Raw genomic sequence first — 26,964 nt, forward strand, 5'->3', positions numbered from 1 at the left:
CCCACGTTGCTGCCTTATAGACAGCACAACATAAGCAGAGGCTCAATGAAGTCCTATGCTATACAACCTGTTGTTGGATACTATAACTATGCATAAAATGCTTTCACTGTGATGTTGCTACAGTATGGCACTGACAGACTCTCCATATAGATTCTATCTGACACATTTTTTCACTCGTTTTATAGTTGTTGGCATAAGGCTAAGGAGAGTACTTGATAATCATTTATCAGAATTTATCTCTGCCCTGGATTGGGTTTTTGCCTATAACACTTTCTGATTGGCTAGAACACACTAGTTTCAGGGAAAACGAAACTTATATGCAGGGAAAACGAAACTCATAACGTATGGCGCTGCACATTGCTTCAGCTCTCATAGTCACAAGAGGCACCAATTCACAAATCATTTAACTGCAGTAAAAGTGAGTATTCAACTTTATACCGTAGGAGTAATATTTTGCTAAACGTTCTACAACAATCTACTCTACTGTACTTAGTTTAATTTCGTCTTACAGGGACAGTGCACATGAATCAATATTACTGTAAATGTGCCAGTTTTAGCAAGCCGGCTAGTTTTCAACCGCAATCCCTCTACAATAGTTAAATAACTGTATAGCAACTGGTTTATTGACGCCTTCATGCCAGGTCTTTATGCATGGTTGATCACCACAGTAAATTTGTTTTGACTTTCGATATTCAGAGGTTGACTCATCAATAGCTCTCCGACGGAGGGTTCTAGGATGATGAGAGTGATATCTAGAATTATATTATTTAAAATATTATGATTATTATTTTAGACTGATAGTCGAACTCTTCCCTTAACAAAGCCGGAAAGTAGTCAACATGCTTTTTTCTGGCACTCATGTGGTTTAGGGACCTTCATTAAAGTGCAATAAAGGTGATTGCAATTCCCATTCAGGAGGGTTCACCAAATATGAAGATGACACACACTGCATAGGGCCTCCAGTCGCTGAAGGGCCCAATATTTGTATTAGTTACCACTAACCACTAAGGGTGCTACATATCTAGATGAAATGGAGATGTTAAACCAGATCATGTGAAGGCACTGACCTCGTCATCCATGCTACATTTGTTAGAATTCCAGTTCACCACTTCCCTGATGTTACAGGCATACTTATTGTGATAGGTCTAACTTTCAATACCTTCCTATCCATATGAGCTACAGATCTACTTACAAGCGTGGTAGGTTCTTTAACATCTCTCATCAAATGTACACCGTACATTTTTTCTAAATAGCCCACCTTTGAATTTTCTACAAATGTATCTTCTATTACAGCTGTGGGTATTAATTCACATACAGATCACATGTTCAATAGCTTCCAGTCCAGATGGAATACACATCTAAAACCCCTTGATGTTAGGTCACTGATCTCCCTCCTCCAAAGCAAGGTTATAATAGTGAACTGAAACTAAAACAAAAACTAATAATGAAAAAACAATTTAGTACACTGAAATAAAATAATGAACAAACCTGTATGAAAAACTAAAACTATACTGAAACTATCTTTCACTCCAAAACGGACTAAAATCAAATAAAAACCATCATGAATTATGTTGTTTTATTAAATTTTTTCAAGAAAATGCTGCCATATTACATAAAATGACGTTGGAGGCGGCTTTAATGTAGTGTAACGACCCTGGGTTTATAAGCGCGGAAATCGACTCTGCCGCTTGAGCATGCTTTTGCGGCACAGTCGATAGCGCGCCGGACCTCGGGCTAGAAGGTCGAGGGTTCGAGACCTGCTCCCTGCTGTTTCATTACAGTATCATTAAATTCTCTGGCAACAGCTCTGATGGACATTCTTGCAGTCAGCATGCTAATTCCATGCTCCCTCAACTTGAGACATCTGTGGCATTGTGTTCTGTGACAAAAGTGCACATTTTAGAGTGGCCTTTTATTGTCCCCAGCACTCAAGAAGAAGCACATTAAGGTCCTGGAGTGGCCTAGCCAGTCTCCAGACCTTAATCCCATCTGTGGGAGGGAGCTGAAGACCTTAATCAAAATCTGTGGAGGGAGCTGAAGGTTCGAGTTGCCAAACGTCAGCCTCGAAACCTTAATGACTTGGAGAAGATCCGCAAAGAGGAATGGGACAAAATCCCTCCTGAGACATGTGCAAACCTGGTGGCCAACTATAAGAAACGTCTGACCTCTGTGATTGCCAAGAAGGGTTTTTCCACCAAGTTCTAAGTCATGTTTTGACGAGTGGTCAAATACTTATTTCCCTCTGTCAGCGTCGCGTGTATAGGTGGCAGGGAAGTCAGGCGCAGGAGAGTCAAACAGAGTGTAGAATGGAGTCTTTTAATGAAAGTCCCAGCAATCTGCTCCATAACACTCATCAGAAAACCATAATAACAATATGGGTAAGATGACCCGTCGCACACCTATACACATAAACATAACCCTCACAATAAACAATCTCTGACAACGACATGAGGGGAAACAGAGGGTTAAATACACAATAGATAATGGATGGGATTGAAAACAGGTGTGTGGGAAGACAAGACAAAACCAATGGAAAATGAAAAATGGATCGATGATGGCTAGAAGACCGGTGACGTCGACCGCCGAACACCGCCCGAACAAGGAGAGGCAACGACTTCGGCAGAAGTCGTGACATTACCCCCCCCCTGACGCGCGGCTCCAGCAGCGCGTCGACACCGGCCTCGGGGACGACCCGGAGGGCGAGGTGCAGGGCGATCCGGATGGAGGCGATGGAATTCTTTTAACATGGAAGGATCTAAAACGTCCTCCACCGGAACCCAGCATCTCTCCTCCGGCCCGTACCCCTCCCAGTCCACGAGGTACTGAAGGCCCCTCGCCCGACGTCTCGAATCCAAAATGGATCGAACAGAGTACGCCGGGACCCCCTCGATGTCTAGAGGAGGCGGAGGAACTTCACGCACTTCAGCCTCCTGGAGCGGGCCAGCCACCACCGGCCTGAGGAGAGACACATGGAACGAGGGGTTAATACGGTAATTAGTGGGCAGTTGTAACCTATAACATACCTCGTTCACTCTCCCCAGGACTTTAAACGGCCCCACAAACCGCGGACCCAGATTCCGGCAGAGCAGGCGGAGGGGCAGGTTTCGGGTCGAGAGCCAGACCCTGTCCCCTGGTGCGAACACCGGGGCCTCACTGCGGCGACGGTCTGCGCCAATTTTCTGGCGCCTTATGGCGCGCTGAAGGTGGATGTGGGCTGCCTCCCAGGTTTCCTCAGCGTGCCGAAACCAATTGTCCACCGCAGGAGCCTCGGTCTGACTCTGATGCCAAGAAGCCAGAACCGGCTGATACCCTAATACACATTGAAAAGGAGTAAGGTTAGTGGAGGAGTGACGTAGCGAGTTCTGGGCCATCTCTGCCCAGGGCACGAACTTCGCCCACTCCCCCGGCCGGTCCTGGCAATAGGACCGCAGAAACCTGCCCACATCCTGGTTAACTCTCTCCACCTGCCCATTACTCTCGGGGTGAAAACCTGAGGTAAGACTAACCGAGATCCCCAGACGTTCCATGAACGCCTTCCAGACCCTTGATGTGAACTGGGGACCCCGATCAGACACTATATCCTCAGGCACCCCATAGTGCCGGAAAACGTGTGTAAACAGGGCCTCTGCAGTTTGTAAGGCCGTAGGGAGACCGGGCAAAGGGAGGAGACGACTGGACTTCGAAAACCGATCCACAACGACCAAGATCGTGGTGTAACCCTGTGAAGGTGGAAGATCAGTCAAAAAATCCACTGACAGGTGCGACCACGGCCGTTGAGGAACAGGTAAAGGTTGAAGCTTACCTCTAGGCAGGTGTCTAGGAGCCTTGCACTGGGCGCACACCGAGCAGGAGGAAACATAAATCCTCACGTCCTTAGCTAAAGTGGGCCACCAGTACCTCCCATCAAGACAGCGCATCGTCCGACCTATCCCAGGATGACCAGAGGAGGGTGACGTGTGAGCCCAATAGATCAATCGGTCGCGGACAGCAGACGGAACGTACAGACGACCAGCTGGACACTCAGGAGGAGAGGGCTCTGCACGTGACGCCCGCTCAATGTCCGCGTCCAGCTCCCACACTACTGGCGCCACCAAACACGAAGCTGGGAGTATAGGAGTGGGATCCATGGACCGCTCCTCTATGTCATACAGCCGAGACAATGCGTCTGCCTTGACGTTCTGGGAGCCTGGTCTGTAAGTAAGAGTAAACACAAAACGAGTGAAAAACATGGCCCACCTTGCCTGGCGAGGATTCATTCTCTTCGCCTGCCGGATGTACTCCAGATTGCGGTGGTCAGTCCAGATGAGAAAAGGGTGTTTAGCCCCCTCAAGCCAGTGCCTCCACACCTTCAAGGCTTCTACGACAGCTAACAGCTCTCGGTCCCCCACATCATAGTTTCGCTCCGCCGGGCTGAGCTTCTTCGAAAAGAAAGCACAGGGGCGAAGCTTCAGTGGCACACCCGAACGCTGAGAGAGCACTGCTCCTATCCCAGCTTCGGATGCGTCCACCTCTACCATGAATGGCAAAGAGGGATCCGGATGAGCCAACACAGGTGCCGAGGTAAACAGAGTCTTCAGGTGTCCAAAAGCCCTGTTCGCCTCAGCCGACCACTGCAAGCGCACCGGGCCCCCCTTTAGCAGTGAGGTAATGGGAGCCGCAACCTGACCAAAACCCCGGATAAATCTCCGGTAGTAATTGGCAAACCCCAAAAAGCGCTGCACCTCCTTTACCGTGGTTGGAGTCGGCCAATTACGCACGGCTGTAATGCGGTCGCTCTCCATTTCCACTCCTGAAGTGGAAATCCGATGCCCTAGGAAGGAGATGGATTGTTGGAAGAACAAGCATTTCTCAGCCTTGACATATAGATCATGCTCCAACAGGCGACCAAGCACCCTGCGCACCAGGGACACATGCTCGGCGCGTGTAGCGGAGTATATCAGAATATCATCTATATACACCACTACACCCTGCCCGTGCAGGTCCCTGAAGATCTCATCTACAAATGATTGGAAGACTGATGGAGCATACATCAACCCATATGGCATGACCAGGTACTCATAATGACCTGAGGTGGTGTTAAATGCCGTCTTCCACTCATCACCCTTCCGAATACGCACCAGATTATACGCACTCCTGAGATCCAATTTTGTGAAGAAGCGTGCCCCGCGCATTGACTCCATAACTGTATTTATCAGAGGTAGCGGGTAACTATATTTCACCGTGATTTTATTGAGACCTCGATAATCAATGCACAGGCGTAAACCGCCATCCTTCTTCTTCACAAAAAAGAAACTCGAAGAGGCGGGTGAAATGGATGGCTGAATGAACCCCTGACGCAGGGATTCAGAGATATATGTATCCATAGCCACTGTCTCCGCTTGCGACAGGGGATACACGTGACTCCTGGGATATGCAGCGTCTACCAGGAGATCTATCGCACAATCCCCCTGTCGATGGGGTGGTAATTGAGTCGCCTTCTTTTTACAGAAGGCGAGAGCCAAATCGGCATATTCTGGGGGAATGCGCACGGTGGAGACCTGGTCTGGACTTTCCACCGTAGTAGCACCAACGGAAACCCCTAAACACCTACCTGAGCACTCTCGCGACCACCCCGTGAGAGCCCTCTGTGGCCAAGAAACAGTGGGGTTATGACAAGCTAACCAGGGTAGACCTAGCACCACAGAATACGCAGGGGAATCAATAAGAAAAAGACTAATCTTCTCCTTGTGACCCCCCTGCGTTATCATATACAAAGGTGCGGTGACCTCCCTGATAAACCCTGACCCTAATGGTCGACTATCTAAGGCATGAATAGGGAAAGGCATATCCACAGACACAATAGGGATCCCTAAACTATGAGCCAAATTTTTATTAATGAAATTCCCAGCCGCGCCTGAATCTACTAGCGCCTTATACTGGGAATGCAGGGAAAAATCCGGAAAAGTGACAGAGACAAACATAAGAGCAACAGAGGGCTCTGGATGAGAATGGTGCCTACTCACCTGGGGTGATGCCAGAGTGCCCTGCCTGCCTTCTCTATTCCCAGAGGAACCAACCCGGCACCGATCAGCAGTGTGATCTCTGCGACCATAGATGGTGCTCGAGCGGGAAACCCCCTCCGGTCTCCCAGCGCACCGTCCCTCCCAATTCCATAGGTTCGGGAGAGAGGGTGCGGGAGGATGGAACAACCAGACCCCGATCTAGACGTCCACGAGTAGCCAGCATGTTGTCCAGCCTGATGGACATGTCCACCAGCTGGTCGAAGTTGAGGGTGGTGTCTCTACAGGCCAGCTCCCGACGGACGTCCTCGCGTAGACTACAACGGTAGTGGTCGATCAGGACCCTGTCGCTCCATCCAGCGCCGGCAGCCAAGGTCCTAAACTCCAAAGCAAACTCCTGTGCACTCCTCGTCTCCTGCCTCAGATGATAGAGGCGCTCACCCGCCGTTTTGTCTTCGTGTGGATGGTCGAATACTCTCCGGAAATGACGGGTGAACTCCTCAAAATGGTCCAACACCGCATTCTCCTCTCTACACACAGCGCTGGCCCACTCCCGGGCTTTCCCGGTGAGGCATGAGACGAGGGCGCAACTCTTCTCCCGGTCAGATGGTACTGGGGAGACCGTGGCCAGATATAAGTTCAGTTTAAGGAGGAAACCCTGGCAGCCGGCAGTATCTCCGTTGTAACCCGTGGGTAGGGGTAATTGGATTTTGTTAAATTCAGGAGGGGAAAACGTGTTACTTGTAAATCCCAGTTGTGGTGGTGGAGGCGCTGGAGAAACTCCCTGTCTCTCCCAGCGGTCCATATTCTGGACAATGCGATCCATGACGGCGCTCAAATAGTCAATCTCCTCCGCTTGTTCCCGAACGCGTTCCTCCACCTCCATGAGCGTTGTGTCCTCTCCTGCTGACTTCATATATTTTGGTCAGAGATTCTGTCAGCGTCGCGTGTATAGGTGGCAGGGAAGTCAGGCGCAGGAGAGTCAAACAGAGTGTAGAATGGAGTCTTTTAATGAAAGTCCCAGCAATCTGCTCCATAACACTCATCAGAAAACCATAATAACAATATGGGTAAGATGACCCGTCGCACACCTATACACATAAACATAACCCTCACAATAAACAATCTCTGACAACGACATGAGGGGAAACAGAGGGTTAAATACACAATAGATAATGGATGGGATTGAAAACAGGTGTGTGGGAAGACAAGACAAAACCAATGGAAAATGAAAAATGGATCGATGATGGCTAGAAGATCGGTGACGTCGACCGCCGAACACCGCCCGAACAAGGAGAGGCAACGACTTCGGCAGAAGTCGTGACACCCTCATTAAAATGCAAATCAATTTATAACATTTTTGACATGCGTTTTTCTGGATATTTTGTTGTTATTCTGTCTCTCACTGTTCAAATAAACCTACCATTAAAATTATAGACTGATCATTTCTTTGTCAGTGGGCAAACGTACAAAATCAGCAGGGGATCAAATACTTTTTTCCCTCACTGTACATGATCAGCTAATGATGTATGATGTAGCTTTGCTAGGTCTTTCCTTGCTGCTCTTGACCATATTACCGGACAGTAATCAAGAGGGAACAAGACCAAACCCTGAACAACTAGTACAGTTGATGTTTATAACAGATATACCCCTCCCCATCCTCATAACAACTTTGTCAATATGACTTGACCATGATAATTGACCATCCAATGTTATACCTAGGAGTTTAGCTTCCTCAACTTGCGCAATGGTCACAACCTTTATACACAACTCGAGTTGAGATTCAGGTCTTAGAGAATGTTCTGAACCAAATACAATGCTTTTAGGTTTAGATGTATTAAAGACTAGTTTATTATTACTCACCCATTCTGATACTGACTGTAACTCCTTATTTAGAATGTCAGTGAGCTCACTGGCTTTGGGTGCTGACATGTAGAATGAGGAATCATCGGCATACATAGTCATTCCAGCTTGGTGTAAGACCAGTGGCACATCATTTGTAGAAATAGAGAAGAGTAACGGCCCAACGCACTACATTTCTCATGTCAGAGAAGCTTCCATTGAAGAACACTCTCTGGGCTCTATTGGATAACTCTCCAACCATGTGATGGCAGGTGATGTGAAGCAGAGTAAGCCTATTGTTTAGATCGTTATATCAATCAGCTAAGAAGAAATTATAATTGGTTTAACCATCTGTGAACGCGGCCATACATTATCCAATTATCCCATACATTATCCAATGGACTGGTTTTGTTGGTAATGACCAGGGTTGCAAAATTCCAGTAATTTTCCCCAAATTCCCTGGTTTTCCACAAATCCTGGTTGTAGGATAATGGGATTTCCCTTTTTTTCCTTCCTGAACCCAGGAATCTTACAACCGGGATTTCTGTAAAACCTGGGTGTTTGGGACAATTTACCAGAACTTTGCAACCTTACTAATGACATAATTGTCTGTTTCTGTGATTTTGGTTTGAGATGGCACAAGGAAGAGGAAGGACTCCAGTGATTCTATTGCTGGTAACACTGTGTCTGCAAATCTTCACTGGTCAATGTCAAGGTACGCATCCACATGCTCACATGCATACAGAACACATGTTCTTCTCTATCTTATCTAGAAGCTTGCTTTTATGATCAACTCAAGCATCCCCCACTTTTCGTCTGTTTCCACAGATTCAGGGCTGCCCTCTGATCTGAGGATTGTTCTGGTGGGTAAGACTGGAGTGGGGAAGAGTGCAACAGGAAACACTATCCTGGGGAGAGAGGTGTTTAAAGTGGAGGCCAACGCTGATTCTGTCACTGCAAAGTGTGAGAAAGGGAGTGAAGAGGTGGATGGGATGAAGATCGATGTGATTGACACGCCAGGACTCTTTGACACAACAATGAGTGTAGATCAAATGAAAAGTGAACTAGAAAGATGCATCTACATGTCAGTTCCAGGACCCCATGTATTCCTGCTGGTGATCAGGCTGGGGAGGTTCACAGAGGAGGAAAGGAACGCTGTGAAGTGGATCCAGGAGAACTTCGGGGAAGATGCCTCAATGTACACCATGGTGCTGTTCACTGGTGAAGATCAGATAGGGAGCAAATCAGTTTCTGAGTTTCTGAAAGAGAGCAAGGAGCTGCGGAAACTTGTTACAAGCTGTGGGAACAGATATCACTCAATCATCAATGTCAAGAGAAAGAACTACACTCAGGTCAGAGAGCTGCTGAGGAAGATAGAGCAGATAGTGGAGGATAATGGAGGAAAGCACTACACCTATGAGGATTATGAGAAGGCACAGGAAAAGATCAGAGAAGAGATGTGGAAATACTGTCAATGGGCAGCACTTGGTGGGGCAGCTGTAACGTTAGCAGGGGCATTTTATTATTCACCAATGTGGATGGCAGCAAGTCTATTTGGAGGCCTCAGCTATGGCTTAGAAGGTTTGGGGCAAGTACCTCTACCTGAAAGCACTAGGCGAGTGTTTTATTATCCTGGTCCTGGGGACACAAAGGGGTGCACAATTTCGCTCTAGCACTACCCAGCTGATTCAAATGATCAACTCATCATCAAGCTTTGATGATTTGAATCAGGTGTGTAAAGCAAAAACAATACTGTACACCAAAAATGTGCACCCCTTTGTGTCCCCAGGACCAGGATTAAGAAACACTGCACTAAGGAGATCCTTGACCTTTAAAATGCCAGGGGTGCATTCAGTTGGTTAAACGTTTTGCTATATTTTGCGACAGTATACTGAACTACATGTTTTCTTACAACTGAGAAGCATTTGCACCTATTTTATGGGTATGACGGGGAATGGACCAGAGGCAACTGAGGGCGAGGCCAGACTGTCTGTGGACACCAAATTAGAACGGATTAACTTTAGTCCATGTGCATGTAGAGTGTGCGATGTATAATATACCCTATTTTCTAATTGGCTAAACGGATGGTTACGTAACAGTCGGCACGTCAAAAGTTCAACTCATCTAAACTTTTTGTTCGTGGAAATGGATGGAAATTTTATGGATATCGATGCGTCATCTCCCCTTACTGTCAACGTACGATTACCACTGAGAAAGCACTGGATTCACGGATACGATAAAATCAACGTGCCGGTCTGGCCTCGCCCTTATTTCCTGACTGGCTTACACAAAAGCTCTGCTAAAGCATTTGCTCCGCTAAAGCGGTGTGCACTATACATAATCACCCAATCAACAACAGGAGTTACAATGCTCAATGTTCAGTTTACTTAAACGTTCACTACACTTTCTGAACAAAGCAGGTGTAGGCCAAATGTATTTTATTGGGTGTGTATTTTTTTAGTGGGGATATATAGGATGTACAGTATGTATTTAGTGGTATTAAAAGTATTCGATGGCGGTGTATGTTTTTACAGGGATGTGTATATTAAGGGTGTATGTATTTAGTAAGTGTGTGTTAATGGGGATATACAATTCAAAATCACAGGTAGTTCTGTAACTTCACAATTTGAAATGGAACAGCATAGTCAAGGGAATGAAACCCAAATTAAGATTAAGCCTGAAGCTGTATGTTTAGTTTGGTAGGTAGTATAATGTTTTGGGTCGTTACACGAATAGAGTACATTTTGGTTAGTGTATTACAAAAAACATTCTGTCATAAGGAGCACATGCTCAACTCTATGAAAAAATATGTTTTCCCATCTCAAGCGATAAAAAAGGAGTATATTAAGTTCAAATAACGTGTCATTAAAGTAACACGGTTGAATTGAGATTTTCACCTTATTATCTATCTATGGGTAACAGGGTTGACGTGTTCTGCTCAACGGGCTCAGTTTTTCACCACAAAACATCAGAAAGCAGCTCACCTGCTATTACACTATAATTGGACTATTATATGTTCAATGTGTCTTTTGAAACAAATATTTTAAAAGGAATAATGTATAACGATATTAAAGCGAGAGTTCAGTTCACGTAAAATGAGGGACAGACGTAAATGAATCACTAAATCACATGAAATTAATTATAATCTTCAGAAATTACTTTGTCAAAGCAAGAACATAACTAGGGCTTTACAATGATGGTAAAAATGTGGAGAAATGTTGGGATTATGTGGGTTAAATATTCTTAGAAGTTGGAAAAACATGTCTTGGGGACATGTCAAAAGGCACATTTCTGGCACTTTAGCAAGTCTTTATTCATATATAAAAAATCTTATTTATTGAATTTTCCAAGAGGTCTATAACACAAAAAGGTGCATCTATTTTATCACTTTTCTATATGCAAAATGGGTCTGATTAATATATTTGGTGAATTGTTAAATAAAAATAAATAAAGAGTGTAACTACCTCTTGTCTGTTATTAAGATTAAGATCACTTTATTGGTCAATTATCCACAATGTCCAACCAAAATGTTATTTCCTCTGTTAACCCAATCCCTCGGATAGACACGCATAAATACACATACAGGTTTTGGAGAGGTGTGTGGGTGCCTGCCACACTGGGTGCCCGGGGAGTTAAGTGCCTTGCTCAAGGGCACAACAGCATCTAGGATTTGATTCCTGCAAACCTCCGGTTGCCAGCTCACTTCCCGCCAGATTTTACCCATCGGACCCTTGTCTCGAACTGGCAACCCAGCCTCTGGTTGCCGGCTCGCCTCTCTAACCGCCAGTCTACCTCCGTTTCTATACACACTTTCAAAAATTTCATGTGTCAGGTTATTGTTTTTAACTTGATATGACCTTAGCATGATATATGCTTCTACACCTGCATTGCTTGCTGTTTGGGGTTTTAGGCTGGGTTTCTGTACAGCACTTTGTGACATCAGCTGATGTAAGAAGGGCTTTATAAATAAATGTGATATATAAGCACTCTCAAAAACTGTGAGGCTAAGAATGCAGGAGGAGGAGAGAGATTATGGCCTAAACCGAGCCATACACCCTTACAAATGTATAAAAATCTGTGCTCATATCAAGTATCAGAACTTGTTTCACGGAATATAAACCAAAGATGATCCAGGTCAGGATAATGTAGCAACGTGTCTAAGTATCAAAATGTTGCACAAGAACTGGTGCAGTTCAAGTTGTACTGTATCTTGTTCCTTTGGATCAATCTAGGATCAACACACCTTACAGGAAATAGGCTGTTGGAGAGGGACACACCTGCAGATTTCTCTGTACATACAGTATACCGGTTTCAGATTTCTCTGACAGATCTTATACCACCGTGAAGGAACAGGTCTATCTGGTCTGATCAAAGACCAGACAGGCAATGGTAGAATGGTAGGCTAGAACATTCTCTAAAGAGTCATTGTGTAGAAGCACAGAGTTTTCTAACCCAGAGGCACAGCAGTCCAAAACTTCTGGGAACGTCTCGCAAGCAGACTCGACAGACCAGAACGGGGTTTGGGGTTTGGAAAGTCAACTAGAGAAGTGAAACATTTGTCCTTAGTTGTTAATTTTGATTTCTAATGGCACAACCTAGATTCGAGACAATGTCTAAGGTAGCTGAACATGTTATAAGTCCAACCTCGTGAAAGTGACAAACTGACACGTTTTAATTTTCATCAAAAACAGCCGCACATGCACAGTGCAGCCCAACATGACTGTTAGACCCGATGACGTGTTTCTGCGCATGAGTTTAGCTAGCTAAAATCACCGTGACATCACCTACAAGCGTGACCAGGGATTTATATTGGATAAGCTGTTTCTGGGCATCTCCATACTAAACCTTCTTTGGTACAGTAGAAGTGTGGAATGGGTTGCGTTCACTATGACAGAACAGTGTGCAATGTTGAATATAACGGAAATGGTACTGTACTGAACGACCAGGTGAAAAACATTGTGATTACGGTGGCCCAGAGGGCAGTTACCATTTGGTATGTTGAGTTTTACGATTTCAGATAGTCACACCCATATTGATCAGGCCACACTCACCAAACAGGAGCAAACGTACCTCAAAGGCTGTTGAAGATCGGTGAACACCGTTTTGGGAAAATGAGCCTTTCAGGATAAACCGCCACGCAATGTAGCAAACGTTGAGTCAAACTGAACGCACCGCTGATTTTGTTTGCTAATGACACCATCGTCTGTTTCCATGCTTTTGATTGGTCGCTGCAGCTGTTGAGATGGCACAAGGAAGAGGAGGTATTCAGACAATTCTGTTCCCGTTAACATTGTGTCTGCAAGCATTCACTGGTCAATGTCAAGGTAAACATCCAAATGCATCACATGTGAGCACACACACACACACACACACACACACACACACACACACACACACACACACACACACACACACACACACACACACACACACACACACACACACAGCTTGCCTATATAATCAACTCAAGCATCCCCCACTTATCTGTTTCCACGGGCCGCAGATTAAAGGGACGCAAAATTTACTCTATATGTGGAACAACCCTTTTACATGTTTATGGGGTCAACAACACAGAAAGTTGTCTATTTTATCACTGTTTTCTATATGCAAAATGGGTCTGATTGATATATTTGGTGAATTGTTAAATAAAAATAAATAAAGAGTGTAACTACCTCTTGTCTGTTATTAAGATTAAGATCACTTTATTGGTCAATTATCCACAATGTCCAACCAAAATGTTATTTCCTCTGTTAACCCAATCCCTCGGATAGACACGCATAAATACACATACAGGTTTTGGAGAGGTGTGTGGGTGCCTGCCACACTGGGTGCCCGGGGAGTTAAGTGCCTTGCTCAAGGGCACAACAGCATCTAGGATTTGATTCCTGCAAACCTCCGGTTGCCAGCTCACTTCCCGCCAGATTTTACCCATCGGACCCTTGTCTCGAACTGGCAACCCAGCCTCTCTAACCGCCAGTCTACCTCCGTTTCTATACACACTTTCAAAAATGTCATGTGTCAGGGTATTGTTTTTAACTTGATATGACCTTAGCATGATATGTGCTTCTACACCTGCATTGCTTGCTGTTTGGGGTTTTAGGCTGGGTTTCTGTACAGCACTTTGTGACATCAGCTGATGTAAGAAGGGCTTTATAAATAAATGTGACATATAAGCACTCTCAAAAACTGTGAGGCTAAGAATGCAGGAGGAGGAGAGAGATGATGGCCTAAACCGAGCCATACACCCTTACAAATGTATAAAAATCTGTGCTCATATCAAGTATCAGATATCAGTGCCTTGGAAAGTAGTCGTTTTCATTATTGCCAAGACCCTTTCATCCAAAGAGCAGCCTTCCTGATACTCTCTAACATTGCTTTGCTACCACCCACGTTGCTGCCTTATAGACAGCACAACATAAGCAGAGGCTCAATGAAGTCCTATGCTATACAACCTGTTGTTGGATACTATAACTATGCATAAAATGCTTTCACTGTGATGTTGCTACAGTATGGCACTGACAGACTCTCCATATAGATTCTATCTGACACATTTTTTCACTCGTTTTATAGTTGTTGGCATAAGGCTAAGGAGAGTACTTGATAATCATTTATCAGAATTTATCTCTGCCCTGGATTGGGTTTTTGCCTATAACACTTTCTGATTGGCTAGAACACACTAGTTTCAGGGAAAACGAAACTTATATGCAGGGAAAACGAAACTCATAACGTATGGCGCTGCACATTGCTTCAGCTCTCATAGTCACAAGAGGCACCAATTCACAAATCATTTAACTGCAGTAAAAGTGAGTATTCAACTTTATACCGTAGGAGTAATATTTTGCTAAACGTTCTACAACAATCTACTCTACTGTACTTAGTTTAATTTCGTCTTACAGGGACAGTGCACATGAATCAATATTACTGTAAATGTGCCAGTTTTAGCAAGCCGGCTAGTTTTCAACCGCAATCCCTCTACAATAGTTAAATAACTGTATAGCAACTGGTTTATTGACGCCTTCATGCCAGGTCTTTATGCATGGTTGATCACCACAGTAAATTTGTTTTGACTTTCGATATTCAGAGGTTGACTCATCAATAGCTCTCCGACGGAGGGTTCTAGGATGATGAGAGTGATATCTAGAATTATATTATTTAAAATATTATGATTATTATTTTAGACTGATAGTCGAACTCTTCCCTTAACAAAGCCGGAAAGTAGTCAACATGCTTTTTTCTGGCACTCATGTGGTTTAGGGACCTTCATTAAAGTGCAATAAAGGTGATTGCAATTCCCATTCAGGAGGGTTCACCAAATATGAAGATGACACACACTGCATAGGGCCTCCAGTCGCTGAAGGGCCCAATATTTGTATTAGTTACCACTAACCACTAAGGGTGCTACATATCTAGATGAAATGGAGATGTTAAACCAGATCATGTGAAGGCACTGACCTCGTCATCCATGCTACATTTGTTAGAATTCCAGTTCACCACTTCCCTGATGTTACAGGCATACTTATTGTGATAGGTCTAACTTTCAATACCTTCCTATCCATATGAGCTACAGATCTACATACAAGCGTGGTAGGTTCTTTAACATCTCTCATCAAATGTACACCATACATTTTTTTCTAAATAGCCCACCTTTGATTTTCTACAAATGTATCTTCTATTACAGCTGTGGGTATTAATTCACATACAGATCACATTTTCAATAGCTTCCAGTCCAAATGGCATACACATCTAAAACCCCTTGATGTTAGGTCACTGATCTCCCTCCTCCAAAGCAAGGTTATAATAGTAAACTGAAACTAAAACAAAAACTAATAATGAAAAAACAATTTAGTACACTGAAATAAAATAGTTAACAAACCTGTATGAAAAACTAAAACTATACTGAAACTATCTTTCACTCCAAAACGGACTAAAATCAAATAAAAACCATCATGAATTATGTTGTTTTATTAAATTTTTTCAAGAAAATGCTGCCATATTCCATAAAATGACGTTGGAGGCGGCTTTAATGTATCATTCAATTCTCTGGCAACAGCTCTGGTGGACATTCTTGCAGTCAGCATGCTAATTCCATGCTCCCTCAACTTGAGACATCTGTGGCATTGTGTTCTGTGACAAAAGTGCACATTTTAGAGTGGCCTTTTATTGTCCCCAGCACTCAAGAAGAAGCACATTAAGGTCCTGGAGTGGTCTAGCCAGTCTCCAGACCTTAATCCCATTGAAAATCTGTGGAGGGAGCTGAAGGTTCGAGTTGCCAAACGTCAGCCTCGAAACCTTAATGACTTGGAGACGATCTGCAAAGAGGAGTGGGACAAAATCCCTTCTGAGACATGTGCAAACCTGGTGGCCAACTATAAGAAACGTCTGACCTCTGTGATTGCCAAGAAGGGTTTTTCCACCAAGTTTTAAGTCATGTTTTGACGAGTGGTCAAATACTTATTTCCCTCATTAAAATGCAAATCAATTTATAACATTTTTGACATGCGTTTTTCTGGATATTTTGTTGTTATTCTGTCTCTCACTGTTCAAATAAACCTACCATTAAAATTATAGACTGATCATTTCTTTGTCAGTGGGCAAACGTACAAAATCAGCAGGGGATCAAATACTTTTTTCCCTCACTGTACATGATCAGCTAATTATGTATGATGCAGCTTTGCTAGGTCTTTCCTTGCTGCACTTGACCATATTACCGGACAGTAATCAAGAGGGAACAAGACCAAACCCTGAACAACTAGTACAGTTGATGTTTATAACAGATATACCCCTCCCCATCCTCATAACAACTTTGTCAATATGACTTGACCATGATAATTGACCATCCAATGTTATACCTAGGAGTTTAGCTTCCTCAACTTGCTCAATGGTCACAACCTTTATACACAACTCTAGTTGAGGTTCAGGTCTTAGAGAATGTTGTGAACCAAATACAATGCTTTTAGGTTTAGATGTATTAAAGACTAGTTTATTATTACTCACCCATTCTGATACTGACTGTAACTCCTTATTTAGAATGTCAGTGAGCTCACTGGCTTTGGGTGCTGACATGTAGAATGAGGAATCATCGGCATACATAGTCATTCCAGCTTGGTGTAAGACCAGTGGCACATCATTTGTAGGAATAGAGAAGAGTAACGGCCCAACGCACTACATTTCTCATGTCAGAGAAGCTTCCATTGAAGAACACTCTCTGGGCTCTATTGGATAACTCTCCAACCATGTGATGGCAGGTGATGTGAAGCAGAGTAAGCCTATTGTTTAGATCGTTATATCAATCAGCTAAGAAGAAATTATAATTGGTTTAACCATCTGTGAACGCGGCCATACATTATCCAATTATCCCATACATTATCCAATGGACTGGTTTTGTTGGTAATGACCAGGGTTGCAAAATTCCAGTAATTTTCCCCAAATTCCCTGGTTTTCCACAAATCCTGGTTGTAGGATAATGGGATTTCCCTTTTTTTCCTTCCTGAACCCAGGAATCTTACAACCGGGATTTCTGTAAAACCTGGGTGTTTGGGACAATTTACCAGAACTTTGCAACCTTACTAATGACATAATTGTCTGTTTCTGTGATTTTGGTTTGAGATGGCACAAGGAAGAGGAAGGACTCCAGTGATTCTATTGCTGGTAACACTGTGTCTGCAAATCTTCACTGGTCAATGTCAAGGTACGCATCCACATGCTCACATGCATACAGAACACATGTTCTTCTCTATCTTATCTAGAAGCTTGCTTTTATGATCAACTCAAGCATCCCCCACTTTTTGTTCTGGTGGGTAAGACTGGAGTGGGGAAGAGTGCAACAGGAAACACTATCCTGGGGAGAGAGGTGTTTAAAGTGGAGGCCAACGCTGATTCTGTCACTGCAAAGTGTGAGAAAGGGAGTGAAGAGGTGGATGGGATGAAGATCAATGTGATTGACACGCCAGGACTCTTTGACACAACAATGAGTGTAGAACAAATGAAAAGTGAACTAGAAAGATGCATCTACATGTCAGTTCCAGGGCCCCATGAGTTCCTGCTGGTGATCAGGCTGGGGAGGTTCACAGAGGAGGAAAGGAACGCTGTGAAGTGGATCCGGGAGAACTTTGGGGAAGATGCCTCAATGTACACCATGGTGCTGTTCACTGGTGAAGATCAGATAGGGAGCAAATCAGTTTCTGAGTTTCTGAAAGAGAGCAAGGAGCTGCGGAAACTTGTTACAAGCTGTGGGAACAGATATCACTCAATCATCAATGTCAAGAGAAAGAACTACACTCAGGTCAGAGAGCTGCTGAGGAAGATAGAGCAGATAGTGGAGGATAATGGAGGAAAGCACTACACCTATGAGGATTATGAGAAGGCACAGGAAAAGATCAGAGAAGAGATGTGGAAATACTGTCAATGGGCAGCACTTGGTGGGGCAGCTGTAACGTTAGCAGGGGCATTTTATTATTCACCAATATGAATGGCAGCAGGTCTAGTTGGACGCCTCAGCCAGGGGTATGAATGTACTAAGGAGATGTTTGGCCTTTAAAACACCAGGGGTGTGTTCAGTTAGTTAAACGTTTATTATGTTTTCGACTGTATACTGTACTTCATGTTGTTTTACAACTGTCTTTAAGATATGTTTGCTCCAGTTTGAACGGGGTCTAATTGGAATTTAATGGGGATATATAGTATATGTACAGTATCTATTTATTAGTAAAGTAGTAGCCCTTTCCTGCAGTCAAATGACCAAATCGCCCTCTAGTGGGCTCACGAGTGGAATGTTATTCATATTCTTCATAATTAATAAACACCAAAAAAATGTAAAATCAGAATATACAGTGTTTCTATGTCAAACGGTTTTGTTGTATTTCAGTTTTCTGTGATGTATTTAAAGTGTAATATTGGGATGCAAACTCAAAATGGAATATGTTTCAACTCTATATCTGACATGGTACGTGTCTTCTTTTTTTAAAGACCATAGCCATGTGTGTGAGGTGTATACTTTTGTTTCAAAGTGGATTTTGTTTCCTGATTTAGCCCACTGCAGTAAAATGTTAAATGGGGGTGTATCACAGGAGGTTGGTGGCCCCTTAATTGGGGAGGACAGGTTCATGTTAATGTCTGGAGCGGAATTGGTGGAAGGATGTCAAATACATCAAACACATGGTTTCTATGTGTTTTGATGCCATTCCATTGGCTCCGTTCCAGCCATTATAATGAGCCATCCTCCTCCACTGGGGTGTATGTCTTTTTATCACAGGGAGTTCTGCTACTTTACAATTGAAAATGGAACAGCAGAGTCAAAGGAATGAACCCCATATACAGTTGAAGTCAGAAGTTTACATACACCTTAGCCAAATACATTTAAACTCAGTTTTTCACAATTCCTTAAATGTTATCCTCGTAAAGGATTAGGTCATTTAGGATCACCACTTTATTTTAAGAATGTGAAATGTCAGAATAATAGTAGAGAGAATGATTTATTTCAGCTTTTATTTCTTTCATCACATTCCCAGTGGGTCAGAAGTTTATATACACTCAATTAGAATTTGGTAGCATTGCCTTTAAATTGTTTAACTTGGGTCAAACATTTCGGGTAGCCTTCCACAAGCTTCCCACAATAAGTTAGGTGAATTTTGTCTCATTCATCCTGACAGAGCTGGTGTGACTGAGTCGGGTTTGTAGGCCTCCTTGATTGCACACGTTTTTTCAGTTCTGCCCACAAATGTTCTATAGGATTGAGGTCAGAGCTTTGTGATGGCCACTCCAATACCTTGACTTTGTTGTCCTTAAGCCATTTTGCCACAACTTTGGAAGTATGCTTGGGGTCATTGTCCATTTGGAAGACCCATTTGCGACCAAGCTTTAACTTCCTGACTGATGTCTTGAGATGTTGCTTCAACATATCCACATAATTTTCTTTCTTCATGATGCCATCTATTTTGTGAAGTGCATCAGTCCCTTCTGCAGCAAAGCACCCCCCACAACATGATGCTGCCACCCCGTGCTTCACGGTTGGGATGGTGTTCTTCGGCTTGCAATCCTCCCACTTTTTCCTCCAAACATAACGATGGTCATTATGGCCAAACAGTTCTAGCAAAGAGGTACTGAGTTTGAAGGTAGGCCTTGAAATATATCCACAGGTACACCTCCAATTGACTCAAATGATGTCAATTGGCCTATCAGAAGCTTCTAAAGCCATGACATCATTTTCTAGAATTTTCCTAGCTGTTTAAAGGCACAGTCAACTTAGTGTATGTAAACTTCTGACCCACTGGAATTGTGATACAGTGAATTATAAGTGAAATAATCTGTCTGTAAACAATTGTTGGAAAAATTACTTGTGTCATGCACAAAGTAGATGTCCTAACCGACTTGCCAAAACTATAGTTTGTTAACAAGAAATTTGTGGAGTGTATGTAAACTTCCGACTTCAACTGAACAAGTTTAAGCCTGTAGCTGTTTTTTTATATATATATATATATATATATATATATATATATATATATATATTTACATAGTTATGGGGTCAACAATGAATATCTAGGGTCAAGGGTCAAAAATGTTGAAAAAAAATTGACACCGTCTGGAATCCGCTTTTAACCAATCAACATTCAGGATTAGACCCACCCGTTGTATACGTTTCTATACGCACTCTCAAAAACTTCATGTGTCAGGATATTGTTTTTTGATTTGATATGGTTTTAATAGCGTGATATAAAAATGTCATGCAGTATCAAGTTGATAGTTAGAATACATACGGCCCCTAGTTCTGACCCCCGAATACAAGTTGAGGGGATTCTGACCGAGGACAAAAGAAATACAAGCTCAGCTGCTGCACAAAAAGCTAATTAGACCGAAAAAATTGCTTGATTTATTCAATGTAATCTAGGAATAGGACATATGTTATAAATCGTGTTACTCTCCAATCACATGCTAACAACCTTGAACACCCATAAAGAGGGAAGAATAAAATAGGATAGATGCATGAAGCTCAGTACTATTAGGCTGACTGCAAATGATAGCAACAGACAAACAAATACCTCACGGATTATATCCATTAATTCACAGCCCCATGAAAATGGAGTGTGATTTACTTATAGGCAAATGAGATTAATGATGCTGATGGTGCAGCGAGAATGCACACACTGGCGTACACACACACAGGAAAGAATGCACACACACACACACAGGAAAGAATGCACACACACACACACACACAGGAAGAATGCACACACACACACACACACAGGAAGAATGCACACACACACACACACACACACACACACACACACACACACACACACACACACACACACACACACACACACACACACACACACACACACACACACACACACACACACACACACACACACACACACACACACACACACACACACACACACACACAGGAAGAATGCACACACACAGGAAAGAATGCACACACATGCTCAATAACCCAGCTCCCAGAGAGTAGCCTAACTATCATTCATTACGACACCCGTCCACACAACCGACGATTAGCTTAGCGCATCTCTCCCCACACAAGTGATGATTAGCTTAGCGCATCTCTCCACACACAACCAACTGCCACTTCTATCCTACTGCTATTAACGTGCATCCTACACATGCTCATTTAATGTAACAGAGAACTCTAAATACAATCTCTACGCCGATTGATAGCCTAGAGGGTCAACTCCTCACAATCAATTCACAGCACATTTAGCTGACTGTCTCATATCACATCCTGCCACGCGGCTTGACTTAGTGTAGCCTCCTGAATGTTAATTGCTGTTGTCATCTGTGACAAGCATTAGGCCAAAATAGTGGCAAGTTACAGACTGTCAGTGAAGATACACACACATTTGTGAAGATTTAATAGAGTCAATATGCTATACGTGATTAGAAAGATGTCTTATAATTATGCTTAGGTCTCATCCAGCCTCACAGAGTCTTCAGCCTAGCTAGCCTACTCGGATTTAGCCCTTTGTTTATAGTAGACCTGGGTTAGGTAGCTAGCCTACTCTGACTTAGCCCTGTGTTTGTAATAGACCTGGGTTAGGTAGCTAGCCTACTCTGACTTAGCCCTGTGTTTGTAATAGACCTGGGTTAGGTAGCTAGCCTACTCGGATTTAGCCCTGTGTTTGGAATAGACCTGGGTTAGGTAGCTAGCCTACTCAGATTTATCCCTGTGTTTGTAATAGACCTGGGTTAGGTAGCTAGCCTACTCAGATTTAGCCCTGTGTTTGTAATAGACCTGGGTTAGGTAGCTAGCCTACTCTGACTTAGCCCTGTGTTTGTAATAGACCTGGGTTAGGTAGCTAGCCTACTCTGACTTAGCCCTGTGTTTGTAATAGACCTGGGTTAGGTAGCTAGCCTACTCGGATTTAGCCCTGTGTTTGGAATAGACCTGGGTTAGGTAGCTAGCCTACTCAGATTTATCCCTGTGTTTGTAATAGACCTGGGTTAGGTAGCTAGCCTACTCAGATTTAGCCCTGTGTTTGTAATAGACCTGGGTTAGGTAGCTAGGCTACTCAGATTTAGCCCTGTGTTTGTAATAGACCTGGGTTAGGTAGCTAGCCTACTCGGATTTATCCCTGTGTTTGTAATAGACCTGGGTTAGGTAGCTAGCCTACTCGGATTTAGCCCTGTGTTTGGAATAGACCTGGGTTAGGTAGCTAGCCTACTCGGATTTATCCCTGTGTTTGTAATAGACCTGGGTTAGGTAGCTAGACTACTCGGATTTAGCCCTGTGTTTGTAATAGACCTGGGTTAGGTAGCTAGCCTACTTTGATTTATCCCTGTGTTTGTAATAGACATGGGTTAGGTAGCTAGCCTACTCTGACTTAGCCCTGTGTTTGGAATAGACCTGGGTTAGGTAGCTAGCCTACTCTGATTTAGCCCTGTGTTTGTAGTAGACCTTGTTTAGGTAGCTAGCCTACTCGGATTTATCCCTGTGTTTGTAATAGACCTGGGTTAGGTAGCTAGCCTACTCGGATTTAGCCCTGTGTTTGGAATAGACCTGGGTTAGGTAGCTAGCCTACTCGGATTTATCCCTGTGTTTGTAATAGACCTGGGTTAGGTAGCTTGACTACTCGGATTTAGCCCTGTGTTTGTAATAGACCTGGGTTAGGTAGCTAGCCTACTTTGATTTATCCCTGTGTTTGTAATAGACATGGGTTAGGTAGCTAGCCTACTCTGACTTAGCCCTGTGTTTGGAATAGACCTGGGTTAGGTAGCTAGCCTACTCTGATTTAGCCCTGTGTTTGTAGTAGACCTTGTTTAGGTAGCTAGCCTACTCTGACTTAGCCCTGTGTTTGGAATAGACCTGGGTTAGGTAGCTAGCCTACTCTGATTTAGCCCTGTGTTTGGAATAGATCTGGGTTGGGCAGCTAGCCTACTCTGATTTAGCCCTGTGTTTGGAATAGACCTGGGTTGGGTAGCTAAACTACTCCGATTTATCCCTGTGTTTGGAATAGATCTGGGTTAGGTAGCTAGCCTACTCTGATTTAGCCCTGTGTTTGGAATAGACCTGGGTTAGGTAGCTAGCCTACTCTGATTTAGCCCTGTGTTTGGAATAGACCTGGGTTAGGTAGCTAGACTACTAGGACTTAGCCCTGTGTTTGGAATAGACCTGGGTTAGGTAGCTAGCCTACTCTGACTTAGCCCTGTGTTTGTAATAGATCTGGGTTAGGTAGCTAGCCTACTCTGACTTAGCCCTGTGTTTGTAGTAGACCTGGGTTAGGTAGCTAGCCTACTCTGACTTAGCCCTGTGTTTGTTATAGACCTGGGTTAGGTAGCTAGCCTACTCTGACTTAGCCCTGTTTTTGTAATAGACCTGGGTTAGGTAGCTAGCCTACTCTGACTTAGCCCTGTGTTTGTAGTAGACCTGGGTTAGGTAGCTAGCCTACTCTGACTTAGCCCTGTGTTTGTAATAGCCCTGGGTTAGGTAGCTAGACTACTATGACTTAGCCCTGTGTATGGAATAGACCTGGGTTAGGTAGCTAGCCTACTCTGACTTAGCCCTGTGTTTGTAATAGCCCTGGGTTAGGTAGCTAGACTACTATGACTTAGCCCTGTGTATGGAATAGACCTGGGTTAGGTAGCTAGCCTACTCTGATTTTATTTTCTGTATGCAGTTCTGTCTGTTACTGTAATAAATTATATAATATAATTGAATGAGTGAGTCCATGCGGTTGAAAATATAGAAGCACAGGCAGTGGTAGGAGATAATTGATTCAGCTATTTCTCTATTTACTGAAAGTATTGAGTTGGGTCTAGCTGCTTCTGCGATGATTGATAGAGCAGCGAGGTCAATGTGGTCCGATGGACTTTTCATTATGAAGAAACGTGTGGTAGGAAATAACATTGACATTTTAGTCATTTATCAGACGCTGTTATCCAATGCGACTTACAATCCCACTATTTCTTCAAACATTTAGTACCCCGGTCCACAAAAATATGACTATTATAAGCCATCTATAACCAGCACAATGGTATAGATACTGTATAACTCCTGCTACCATTATAGCCATAACATCTCTTTAACAGAGAAAGAAGAGGTGATTCAAGAGGAGAGAGTAGATAGAGAGAGATAAAGGAGGGGTGAGCAGAAAGCATTAGTATGCAGTTAGCTGCATCAAAGGCAGGCCTGGAGGACCAATTGAACTGTGTGTGTGTGTGTGTGTGTGTGTGTGTGTGTGTGTGTGTGTGTGTGTGTGTGTGTGTGTGTGTGTGTGTGTGTGTGTGTGTGTGTGTGTGTGTGTGTGTGTGTGTGTGTGTGTGTGTGTGTGTGTGTGTGTGTGTGTGTGTGTGTGTGTGTGGGTGTGTGGGTGTGTGCTTGCGTGCGTGCGTGTCCGTTTGTCTGTCTGCTTGTTTTTGTATTTGAGTCTGTGTCTCTGTCTCTCTGTGTATTTGTATCTGGATGTTTTGTGTTTTTACCTCTGTCAATGTGTCTGTGTGTATATCTGTGTCAATATGTCTGCTTTTGTGTGTGCATGCCCTGCTACCGGCTTATGGGAGGAGAATTCTCCCTGCCTCGTGCACAGGGGAGCTGCCATCTGCTCGTGGTCCAATGGGAAGGGAGAGTTTGGCATGGTGTCCAATCCCTGACCTCACCACATTTCCATTCACAAACATAGAAACAATGTGCCCTTCTAACCATTAGGGGGTGATATTATCCAATACAAACAGCACTATCTCCCTGAATTCATATGGAGTGGGGTGGATTTGCCCCTAGACACTTCTCTAAGGTCTGTTTTTGCATTTGTGTGTTTTTAATACCTATTGGATAAGGTTAAGATATGGAATGGTTAAGCTGATCCCAGATCTGTACTAAAGGGAAACTTCTACACAGAGAGAATCATAATATACCGTTTTAATATGGGGAATCCATTAAAATCAACGTGGTGTTTTAATACAATAACAGGTGTAAAAATGCCTCATTATTGTTTTATCTTATTGTGAAATCTTTGTACACAAAGTCCATTTGGTTGTTTTGCTGTTAGAGGTGATAAACTCCAAGTGTAAAAGCCACCAAGAGTCTCTCAGATGTAAGCTGTCGGATATAAGCCTTGTTGGGAAATATACATTTTCTTCAAGGATCCGGTTGGCATTGGAGCCTCCTTTAGTATCAGGTGGATCCCAAACGTTTTAGCTCAGAAACTCTTTAGGATTGGTCATTGCAAGGTCATTTTTATAAAGTGAAGTGTGACTGGGCCATCAGGAGCAATAAAGCCCCACAGGAGACACAATACTACACAATACCCATCTCAAATTATGGACGGATATATATGCCAAAACCGGTGTTATTGATTAGTCACTATCCAATAAGCTTTTCAACCTGAATGAATATTGGCAGCCACATGTTTCCATACCAACTACCAACATCAATCATTTCTCAATTCGGAATGCTAAACTTACAAAGCAGTATACAAATAACATTTGATAGATACACCTGAAAATTCTATGTACATTTGAAGGATAATACAGAGAGAGGTGCAAACGAGAGGTGTGGTGACACTGGTAAAAAACTAAAAGATCTAAAGCTAAATGCTGAATTAGAAGATGTGTTGTAAAATGAAAGAGGTTGAGAGAGAACGGGAGAGATGGGCGAAGGGATATGATGAAAGAGAAAGGGAGAGATGGATGAAGGGATATGATGAGAGAGAAAGGGAGAGATGGATGAAGGGATATGATGAGAGAGAAAGGGAGAGATGGGCGAAGGGATATGATGAAAGAGAAAGGGAGAGATGGGCGAAGGGATATGATGAGAGAGAAAGGGAGAGATGGATGAAGGGATATGATGAGAGAGAAAGGGAGAAATGGACGTAGGGATATGATGAGAGAGAACGGGAGAGATGGGCGAAGGGATATGATGAGAGAGAAAGGGAGAGATGGATGAAGGGATATGATGAAAGAGAAAGGGAGAGATGGGCGAAGGGATATGATGAAAGAGAAAGGGAGAGATGGATGAAGGGATATGATGAGAGAGAAAGGGAGAGATGGACGTAGGGATATGATGAGAGAGAAAGGGAGAAATGGACGTAGGGATATGATGAGAGAGAAAGGGAGAGATGGTTGAAGGGATATGATGAGAGAGAACAGGAGAGATGGATGAAGGGATATGATGAGAGAGAAAGGGAGAGATGGACGTGGGGATATGAGAGAGAAAGGGAGAGATGGATGAAGGGACATGATGAGAGAGAACGGGAGAGATGGAGGAAGGGATATGATGAGAGAGAATGGGAGAGATGGAGGAAGGGATATGATGAGAGAGAAAGGGAGAGATGGACGAAGGGATATGATGAGAGAGAACGGGAGAGAAGGATGAAGGGATATGATGAGAGAGAAAGGGAGAGATGGACGAAGGGATATGATGAGAGAGAAAGGGAGAGAAGGAGGAGAAATAGAGAGCTGGAGGGCAAGAGAAAAAACAATGACAAGAGAAAGAGAGGTGAAAGAAGATACAATATGTAGACTATGTGTGTGTCCCTGAGATTGTTTATTTAACTAAATATGTGTGTGTGTGTCTGTGGGCAGTCGTGTGTGTGAGGCAGCAGTAGCTTGTGCTAACCGTGTCCTAATTACACTACGCTGTATACGTCAGTACTGGGCTCTGGACTATTTT

The 26,964-nt window shown here is 43.5% G+C and overlaps 3 protein-coding genes across 6 annotated transcripts in view; 2 read left to right on the forward strand and 1 right to left on the reverse strand.

Moving 5' to 3' along the window:
• The window catches only part of LOC139536218 (disks large-associated protein 4-like), a 238,615-nt gene that overhangs the window by 78,023 nt on the left and 133,628 nt on the right, over positions 1-26,964 (reverse strand). The window lies entirely within an intron of this gene.
• Positions 329-11,318, forward strand: LOC139536219 (GTPase IMAP family member 7-like). The gene is made up of 3 exons (XM_071336550.1): positions 329-418; positions 8,475-8,556; positions 8,670-11,318. Exons 2-3 carry the CDS (start codon positions 8,475-8,477, stop codon positions 9,512-9,514), a joined length of 927 nt encoding a protein of 308 aa, XP_071192651.1. The 5' UTR covers positions 329-418; the 3' UTR covers positions 9,515-11,318.
• LOC139536220 (GTPase IMAP family member 7-like) overlaps positions 14,520-26,964 on the forward strand; it is a 58,744-nt gene continuing 46,299 nt past the window's right edge. The window contains exons 1-2 of one of the 4 annotated variants that reach the window (XR_011667273.1): positions 14,520-14,644; positions 16,012-16,406. Coding sequence is in view for 1 of the 4 variants with exons in the window: in XM_071336551.1 (XP_071192652.1) it covers positions 17,542-18,309 (768 nt within the window). In the remaining 3 variants the exon portion in view is untranslated. Of the gene's footprint in view, positions 14,645-15,891; positions 16,407-17,447; positions 18,773-26,964 lie in introns of those variants that run through there. The other 3 variants (XR_011667275.1, XR_011667274.1, XM_071336551.1) reach the window with 3 other exon arrangements.

Source organism: Salvelinus alpinus, chromosome 12 (genome assembly GCF_045679555.1).
Source record: "Salvelinus alpinus chromosome 12, SLU_Salpinus.1, whole genome shotgun sequence".
Lineage (NCBI taxonomy): Eukaryota > Metazoa > Chordata > Actinopteri > Salmoniformes > Salmonidae > Salvelinus > Salvelinus alpinus.